The sequence below is a fragment of the Lipotes vexillifer genome, unplaced genomic scaffold, assembly GCF_000442215.2.
Source record: "Lipotes vexillifer unplaced genomic scaffold, Lipotes_vexillifer_v1.1 scaffold822, whole genome shotgun sequence".
In the NCBI taxonomy this organism is placed as follows: domain Eukaryota; kingdom Metazoa; phylum Chordata; class Mammalia; order Artiodactyla; family Lipotidae; genus Lipotes; species Lipotes vexillifer.
Genome location: NW_006770496.1, coordinates 2,090,633 through 2,100,427, shown reverse-complemented (window position 1 = coordinate 2,100,427; position 9,795 = coordinate 2,090,633). Strand labels below are relative to the sequence as shown.

At 51.5% G+C, this 9,795-nt stretch overlaps 1 protein-coding gene across 1 annotated transcript in view; it reads left to right on the top strand.

The window, feature by feature from the left end:
* Nucleotides 1–9,062, top strand: part of EEPD1 (endonuclease/exonuclease/phosphatase family domain containing 1) — a 111,937-nt gene extending 102,875 nt beyond the window's left edge. Inside the window, exons 5-7 of the mRNA XM_007446117.1 lie at nucleotides 2,008–2,146; nucleotides 6,374–6,568; nucleotides 8,866–9,062. Of these exons, the coding sequence (XP_007446179.1) occupies nucleotides 2,008–2,146; nucleotides 6,374–6,568; nucleotides 8,866–9,062 (531 nt within the window). The remainder of the gene's footprint in view (nucleotides 1–2,007; nucleotides 2,147–6,373; nucleotides 6,569–8,865) is intronic.
* Nucleotides 9,063–9,795: the final 733 nt, after the last annotated feature.

Sequence of the window (9,795 nt, the reverse complement as noted above, 5' to 3'; positions counted from 1 at the left end):
ATGAAAGGGATTTGGGGGGACTATAGCTCTGGTAACTTTGACTTCTGGGCAGGAAGGAGATCACGTGGTTGCCTTTCAACCTGATAAACAGTAGAATCACCTGGAGAGATTTCCTTAAAATCAGCGTTTCTTGGACCCTGCCCCAGACACACAGAATGTCCGGATTTCCAAAGCACCTGCAGTGCTTTTTCCGTTCTCCCTGCGCTGGTTAAGGATGCTGGGCCTTTGGGAACTGCTGGATTAGAGGGCAGCACAACTGCTCTGAGGACCCCCCTTCTCTTACCAGGGAGAGGGGGGACCCTCGAGAGGTCATTTGGGTTTGGAAGGAGCTCAGAAGAAGCTTCTGGGCAGTGGGGTGAGGGCAGCCCTGTAACTGACACCTCCAGATGAGCCCTGTCTCACCAGAGCCAGGAGCAGCAAGCAGACTGATCTGAGCTGCCTCTTCGATTGCCCTGGACGCCTCTGGGAACTATTAAGGCACAGCAAACAGTCAGAAGCTGGGCAGCAGGAAGGAGAAGGCAGCAGCCTAAACAGATCACCAAGTCAGCAGTTGGCCTTAACCCCGTGAAGTGACAGGGTCAGGCAAGAGTGGTCCCCAGCAAGCCGCCTGCAGGGTGTCTGGGACACCCCCTTTCTGTATGCTCCAGCGCAGTTCTGGAGCCTGAGAGTTGCCACAGACCTCAGCACAGTCTCTCCCTGGTGGCATGGGGCTGGGGCAGCCCATATGCTGGGGGCTGTGGTGACTCTGGTTGAGGTCTAGCCCAAGCTCATCCTGCCTCGCACCTGTGGTTGCAGAGATGCTGGCGTTCCGTGTGCAGACACACGCCCGGGGGTGTCTGCATGTTGTGCTTATGGTACTGATGCTTATGCATCAGCTAGGTATCACCTCCTCCCTGGGTGCCTTTTCTATGTAAAGTGACTGTACTGACTTTGGCCGAGCAAGGCAACAGGCAGAACCAGCCAGTGTCTCTAGGGGGCAGGCTGTTTATAACGGCCAGTGAGAAATGCTTTCAGATCACGAATCACTGGCCCAGATCCTCTAAGTGAAGCGACCCCCTAGACAGGCACGTAGCCTCCTCTACTTTGTGTCTCATCCTAGGCCAGGCAAGTTGTAGGGACAGAGATGTGGCTTCTCTCTCCAGGCAGGTTTTCCCCGCCCACGGCCTTACGGTGGTTCCCCCGGGGTCAGAGCCACAGCTGCAGAGGGAGCTCTCCCGGCTGGGCACTGGCGTTGGCAAACTGGGGTCACATCTGTAAAACGAAACTGGTAGCCTCCACTTCCCGGGGGCTCCCTCTGCACCTCCACTTCCTGGTAGGGTTTGGTGTTCGTTGCCATGACAAACAGAAGGGCAGGGTTGCCAAACCCAGAGCAGCTGAGCAGTGCTGCGGTGCTTGGGAGACCGACCCCGGCTTTGTGCTTCCTCACCTGCTCTGGGGACACAGGATGGGCATAGCCTGTGTGCCACCAGGGTTCCGGCAGCTTTCGTTCTTCACATGTTTGAAATCAGGTGAAAGTAAGCCTCAGGGCACAGTGGTCTCTGGAGGGAAGAGAACACATGGGGGAGGGGGGGGAAGGCGGTAGGGCCCGGCAGCGGGTCCTGGCAGGGGGTGGCAGGCTGGCCCTGTGGGGAAGAGCCCCAGGTCTTTGTTAACGAAGCTGCTAACCAGCTTCTAGAGCTGCCTCTTTCTCTCTCATAGCTGCTCAGAAGGAAAAAAGCTACAAAAATTTGACATTTCTAGATGTGCCCAATTTTCCAGGCCCTAAGGAGGAGTAGGGGGTGAAATGTAAGGGGTACATCTATAGGACAAGACAGGCCTCGGTCCTGCAGGGGCCTCAGAAGACTCTTCCGGTGGCCGCCTTGCCTTCTCTCCAGGGGGAGCTGGCCTTGTGTGCGTTTCCCATTGTCGGTGTTGTGCAGGAAGCTATTCATGGGGCGGAGGTAACGGGTACAGGTAGTAAGAACATCTTGTCCGCCTGTGCCTGATGCTTTGTTTCCTGTTGCCCAGGTGGGAAGTCATGACTTGACCCTGGTGAACCTTCACCTGGAAGCCCTGACCCTCCCAGGGGGTGAGAACCCAAGCAAGAGTCACAGTGACAGCCACTGCTGGGCTAGCTTCGTGCAGACCTTGCAGGAAACCCTGAAAGGTAGGAAACTGTCTTTCTCTGCAGCTGGGCCAGCAGCCCCCACTTCTGCAGGGCAGGCGGGGGTCACTTCTTCAGAGCATCTCTCCCCTCCCTTAGGCTGGCTGTCCTGTAGGCGGCGATGCATACTGAGTAATGCATGGGAAACCAGCACACCGCCTGCATCCTGGGGAGCCTGGCTGCCCCGGGCATGCTGACAGCTTTGTCTCTGTGGGTCTAGCGTGCGGGTTCCACGGTGTTGGTTTTGTGGCTCTTCAGCCTCTCTTTGATGGAAAGGATTAGGGGGAAAAAACTTGGTGATGGTACCCTCCCCCGTGACACCCATCGTGGGCTCCGCTGCCCCGGGTGTGCCCCCGTGGTGGTCCTTCCTGCAGATCTGCACCTGCTCTTCTTGTGAAAGACAGTTGGTGACAAGGGGAGTGGGAAAGTCCTGATGAGCCGTAAGTTGAATTTTTCTCCCTGGTGGGATGCCGACCTTGTTAAAAGAGCCCTGAAGCCGACAGAAAAGCTGGATTTTAATCTTAGCTCTTTCAGCTGTAGGACATCCGGCAAGTCACCACCCTTCAAGCCCCATCTGATGGGGGCTGACAGTGCTAACCTCACAGGGCACCCGGGGCGTGATAACCGTCTGAGGGAGGACCCAGCACATAGCAGGGGCTCAGCGGACATGAGTTGACTCACAAAAATGCCAGAGGGATTAAGAGAACATTGAAAAGAACAGAACTTCAGAAGAAAGGTGGGGCACTCTGCTTTCCAGGCTCCTGCCCCAGTAACACAGAAGGTTTTCTGTGCGCGGTTTCCCAGAAGGAAAAGTTGACACGGCTCTAAAGACTGGGATGAGCTCCGGTGGGCTCGGCTTTTTAGAGCGCTGAGTTTCTCCAGGTGAGGGTTCATAGCCGGAGGCCTGCAGCTCTCTCCCATATTCTAGAGCCTTGACCAATATTCCGTCGCTCGCTAAGCCTTGTTTTCCCTTGTTGAACTGGCGCCCCCCCAAAAGGTGATTTCTGAAGATTTGGCTACATAAATAACTCAAAGTACACATTTACAGTTTGAAAAGGTTTTTATCATGATAAAATACACGTAACGTGAAATTTACCATCTTCACCGTTTTTAAGTGTACGAGTCAGTGGTATTAAGTACCTTGACATTGTTTTATAACCATCACCACCATCCATCTGTAGAACTTTTTTATCTTCCCTAACTGAAACTCTGTACCCATTAAACACGAACTCCCCATTCTCCCTTTCCTCCCAGACCCTGACAGCCACCTTTCTACCTTCTGTTTTCTATGAGCCTGACCGCTCTAGGTATCTCATGTCAGTGGAATCTTACAATATTTGTCCTTTTATGGCTGGTTTATTTCACTGACATTATGTCTTCATGGCTTGTAGTATATGTCAGAATTCTTTTTAGGGCCAAAGACTATTCCATTCGACGGTCAGTGGACCCTTGGGCTCTCTCCATCTTTTGGCTGTTGTAAATAATGCTGTTATGAACACTGATAGGCAGCTTACATCTCGAACCAGGATGTGCTGTGACCAGCGTTCTCCTTAAGTTATGAGTCTCTGGGCTAAAAAAGAAGTCAGAAAGATGTTTAAGTTGAGATACTGCATCCAAGGAGCAACTATGTGGGAAATTGTTCACCTACAGCCACTTTCTAACCTATTAAAAAGGATGACTTGATAGCTTTTAAATCTGTGCACATTTCTATTGTTCTTGATCTCAAGCTTTTCCTTTTCTTTACACGGAAGCAGAAAGGAAAGATGCCAGTTCCTAACTTCTCTGATAACCTTAGGCCCTCACTGTTTTTTCTGATATCCGGGCAGGGATCAGGTTTTTGTCAGAAAACCTGGGCAGGGTATTGTTCCAAGTTGCCGGGGGACTGTTGACCCAAAACCTGGCTAGGCCTTGACATGCCCATGTAAGGACAGTGACTTATGTCCCCGTGTCCCCCTGCTTGTAGCTAACATCCAGTTTGCTGTTAACATGGCAGAGCCAAGGATTCAGGAAGTGCTGCAGCCTGCCCAAGGGGCAACAAGGGTAAATCGATGAGTGGAGGTGGCTCAGCTAAAACAGAGACTAAGCCTTTATTCCACAGGCTTCTTTCTATCAGAGTAAGCAGAGCCGATTTGATTAGCAAACTCTGGGCCTTTCTGCCTTTGTCTGGAATGTGCACTCAGGTTGGAGTCAGCAGGGGCTGGGGGTGGAGTGCCCATCCTCGATGGAATTTTCTTCTTTCAGACCCCATGGGGCCTGTTCTGTGAACTCAGCAAGAGTGAAACAGAGCAAAGTCATGCTTGACATCTGGGTAAGACCTTCCACTGGGGACTGGCTCCTGCTATTGTCGCTGGCATTTTGTAAATCTAGAGTCTCTGAGGAAGTCAGCCCCAGGCATTCTCCCTTCACTCCTGGAAACTAAGAGAATGACTCAAGAGCCCACCCTGGCGCACAGCTCCCTGGGAGAGATCAGGCGCCTGCACATCTGTGGATTCTTAGAGGCAAGGACTGTCTTGATGTCATTACCAAACCACTTTAACCAAAAGAAGGTGAGTTGTAAGAAACTGGACCTGCCAGTTCAAAAAGAGCCATTATTTTCATTCCTGAAGTTACACAGAGCTGGGTTTATTGACCCAGGACACCAGCATCTCTCCTGGTTTCAGAATTGTCTTTTTTTGGCCCGAATTTTTCAGGTCTGCCTCCCAGTGAAAACCTCTCTCATTATATGGGGAACCTTCTGCCTCAGCCTTTCCTAACTTCAGTTTTCCTTGATATTCAATAAAGGTAGCATCTTTCTCTTTGTTCCTTTCCAAAAATACACTGCACCTTAATTCTGTGGTTTTCTTCGTGCTTCGTTCACCATTTCTCTCCTGCGTGTTGATCGCTCGTCCTCCAGGCAGCAGGCTCTGCTCCAGATGTGTGGGGCTTTTCCATCCTAGCTCTTTGTAAAGAGCCCTGGATTTGAGGACTAGCTCGGTGACTTTGGGCAAGCCCTTCCACCTCTCAGAGCCTCAGCTTCTTACCTGCAAGAGGGCCTGGCACACGGTGAGGGCTCAGTGGAGGGTCATTAACACTGGCCACATATGAGTTGTTACTTGTATTATTCTCAAGTTGGCTTTCCTATTGGAAGTTGGCACCGATTTCTCAAGACAGCTTGGTTGGGCTCACCCTGCTTTGGGTGCCAAGGTTGTTACGATCTAGCTTGAGGGGTACAGTTACCTCTCTGTTGGTCACACAATGGTAGCAGGAAGGCCTTGCTCCCGTCCTCTGCTGTCCGTCACGTCCCCTGGAGGAGGGCGTCATGTGCGGTGCGCGAGTGCCCTCTGCTGGTGGCTTGTGTTGTTTCACTTTGGATTTCTTTAGCCATTATTATTGCAACATAATTTGTGTCCAGGAAGATTTTGCTGAGTGTCTCGGATGCATTTGGCCCTAGTTTATTAATTGCTTTGCTTAAAGCTTCCCTTACAAGGTACAGCAGAAACGCCACTCCCTCTGACAGCGTGGCTCCCCGGAAGGGAATCTCGAGAAGTGACAGTCAGGCAGTGGATGGGAATCCCAGGGAGCCTAGCTGGGGCCCACTGTCCTTTCTGAGTGTCTCCTCACTTTGGAAAATACTTCATAACTATCCCACTTACTCTAGTAAATCAAACTATGAGAGAAATGCTGAAAATACTGAAAGAGAAAAGCTTTCCACTTTGGCCCTGTATTAGTGTACTAGGGCTGCCCTAACACAGTACCACAGGCTGGGTGGCTTAAACAACAGACATTTATTTTCTCACGGTTCTGGAGGCTGGAAAGTCCATGATCAAGGTGCTGGGTTGGTTTCTCCTGAGGCTTCTCCTTGGCTTGTAGATGGCCGTCCTCTCCCTGTGTTTTCACCTGGTCTTCCCTCTGTGCTCAATAAATGTTTGTTGAGCGTTTGTTAAATATCTGGGGAAGACCCTCAGGGCTTTCTATGCTATATGATTTGGAACCCATGATCCGGAACAGAGGTGATCTCTCTTATCACATTGCCCCCCATTTCCAAATGGGTCACTAACCTACTCCTAAAGTTTGGGGGGGTTTTGTTGGACAAGGAATTTGGAAAAATTGGGAGAATAAGAACCATGCCACAGTCCTCACCCTGCAGAGTCAATTCAGAGAGTCATGATCCTACTTAAATGAGTTGTGGTCAGTGTTGTGTTGACTTCCCACCACCTCTTACATTCCTGAATTTCTTTCTTCCACTTCCAGGCGAAAAAGAGGTGATAGTTTTAGGAGATTTCGGCCAGGGTCCAGACAGCAGTGACTATGATATCTTGAGGAAAGAAAAATTCCACCACCTGGTCCCCGCACACACCTTTACCAACATCAGCACCAAGAATCCTCAAGGCTCGAAGACTCTGGACAACATCTGGATCAGTAAAAGCTTAAAGAAGGTTTTCACAGGTAAAGCACAAGTGCTGTTCAGAAACAGAGTAAGGATCGCCTATCTGAGCTGACAGTTCTGGATTGTCTGGTTTCAGCAAGAGCCAGGAGTGACCTTCCCTGCTCTGTGGGCATTTATCAGGTTATTGCTTAGGTGGCTGTATAATTATCATTCACACAGAGCCACTTTTAAGAGTGAAGGAGGTGTGAAAAATAATAAAAGGCATTCACTGATCTGCAGCAGGGCCAAAGCAAGTGTGTCTTGGGCAAACCTGGTTCCGGACTGGCGGCATCCCCCAATTCCAAGATGAGCTGATACCTTAGGCTAATTTTAAGGACACTTAGCCCTTCTGCAAACACTCCTCAAGCCCTGTCACATTCAGGCGCTGTGTTGTGGCCTGAGGAGCAGCAGTTGGAGGTGAGCTGACATGTCACCTGGCATCATGATAGGATGGAAAAGTTCTTTAGACAGGACTCCACCAGGACCAGGGTGTGGTGGGTAATCTCAGCACTGAAAAGCACTCCCCCCCCAAACCAATCACTTGCTGAACAGACTTTGGGTCATGAAACAGTCGTAACCAGAAATATGGAAGCAGCGGGTCTTTTGGTGAAGGACAAGAACGGTTGTTCTCAGTTCTACCTGGAAGCTTTACTAAGCACCAATGGATGCAGATTATACTTCAGTGAGACATTAAAAAAGTTTTTAGGTACCAATGCTGAGGTCCCACTGTAAGACCCCAACGTGCAGCCAAGACTTAGATCCTCAGGACTAGAATTTCCTGTTGGACTGTGTCATGGGAGAATCCAAAGGACGAAGAAAGTGGGTCTCAGAGGGAGTGACGGCCATCAAACTAGGCAAGGTGCAATTTGCAGAAACGCACTGCTGGCCAGACCAAGGCCAGTGGCAGGCTGCCATGGGGCCCAGTGGGAGGGCAGTGCTGTCACCAAGGGAGCTGGTGTGCTCAAGAGCGCGGGGCTGGGAGGAAGGTAGAGATCGTCTCATCTATCCCCTGCTCTTAAGTTGTAGAAACCAAGGTGCAGGGAGGAGTTGCCACCATCATGGAACTGTCACCTGGGCAGGCACGGCTCACACCAGAGCCCAGGTCTGGGTGCACTTAATTATCTGCGAAAGTTCTCACTGAGGGCCGTGCCAGTGCTTCTAACTGCTCTGTCCTTGCCTTTGTGACTATTTCATTGTTTCTTTTTATTTTTATTTTATTTTTATTTTTTGGCGGTACGCGGGCTCTCACTGTTGCGGCCTCTCCCGCTGCGGAGCACAGGCTCCGGACACGCAGGCTCCGTGGCCATGGCTCACGGGCCCAGCCGCTCCGCGGCATGTGGGATCTTCCTGGACCGGGGCATGAACCCGTGTCCCCTGCATCAGCAGGTGGACTCTCAACCACTGCGCCACCAGGGAAGCCCTCATTGTTTCTTTTTTCTTTTTTTTTTTTTTTAACATTTTTTAGATTGGTTGATTTTCTCCTTGCTATTTTATTTATTTGTTTTTTTAAATTTTTTAAAAAATTTTTGGCTGTGTTGGGTCTTCATTTCTGTGCGAGGGCTTTCTCTAGTTGTGGCAAGCGGGGGCCACTCTTCATCGCGGTGCACAGGCCTCTCACTGTCGCGGCCTCTCTTGTTACAGAGCACAGGCTCCAGATGCGCAGGCTCAGTAGTTGTGGCTCACGGGCCCAGCCGCTCCACGGCATATGGGACCTTCCCAGACCAGGGCTTGAACCGGCGTCCCCTGCATTAGCAGGCAGATTCTCAACCACTGCGCCACCAGGGAAGTCCCTCATTGTTTCTTAAACGTACCTCCTGCTTCATATATTTCTAAATATTGACTTTAAAGATACCTTTACTTTCTCATAAACTTCTGTAACTTTCTCTTCTTTGCTCTTTTTGTAGGACTTCCTCCCCACGCCCCCACCCCCCTGCCCCAGTGTCTTTGCTTTGTAAAATACGACCTTCACTTCACTTTAGACATCTTTGCAGGGCATGTGTCCCTGTGTCAAACACTTAGCCTTGCTGGTCAGATTAGAAGTGGTGCATAGTGAGGCAGGGGCCACCACACGTAGGCTGACGGGTGTGTGACTGGGCAGGAGGCCTGGCCCCGGGGTAGTTTCAGGGCCTACACGGTAAACTGTCACTTGTCCGGCACATCCAATGGGCTGAAACAGTTCGTTTGCACAGACAAGCCGGCTGAATTGAGGGGTCTTGTCAGGCTTGCAGACATACAGCACTGGCCTCCAACCGCCAGCCTGTGACCTCCACCCTGTCCCCCATCCTGATTTCTGGGTCTGTCTTCCCTCTGCCTCCAGGCCACTGGGCTGTACTGAGAGAAGGCCTCACGAACCCTTGGATTCCAGATAACTGGTCCTGGGGCGGAGTGGCTTCTGAACACTGCCCCGTGCTTGGCGAGTTTTACACGGAGGACTGGAACAGGAAGGAAGGCCCTCGGAATGGCAACGGGGTCACCCTGGAGCGAAGTGAAGCCAACATTAAGCACGAGCGATGATGACAGCAAGTCAGTTTTCCACCCCCTGACCCTGGAGGCAACGAGTTTGCCCTTCCTGGTGAAGATGCAGATCCTGAACTGCCTGCCCTTTCGTCCTCCTTCTGACAGCGCCAGCGCCCGGGCCTTGACCTGCCTGCATTCCTTGCAGATGCTTTTGGACTCTCATGGGGGAGGGAGCACGTCGGGCCCTCAAGGTGCTGGATGGTCAAATCAGAAGCCCGTGGAGAACTGGAAAGCCTCTGACCTGCGGATACTGCCAACCTCAGCCGCTGCCCTGGGCTGGCCACCCTGCTGCCTGGACCTCAGCTCGAAGAGAACAGCAGTGGAGGCTGAAGGCAGAGAGGAAGACCTGCCCGGGCAATGCCGGGAACTCCCGTTTCTGACCACCAGTCTGCGATGTGCTGGCTGCAAATTCCATAAAGCTTTTAACTTGGGCACTCTCCTCAAATGTTTTGAGTGATGATTTTTAGTTTTGTTTTGAAAAAATAAACAGAGATGAACCTGCCTGGCCTCAGCGAGGGCCTGGGGGTGGGTCCCCTGCTGTGTGTGTTTTGTGCCCCCTTCTGATGCCTCTGGGGGGCTGTGGCCTGCAGGGCCCTGAACATGATGAACCCCAGGAGCTCCTTTTACATCCCCACCTTGAGATCATGCAGACACACCCGTCACACCCTCATTGACCCCCCCCAAGACCTCTGTAAAATCTTTAGATCGTCTCCTCCCTCCCATCCCATGC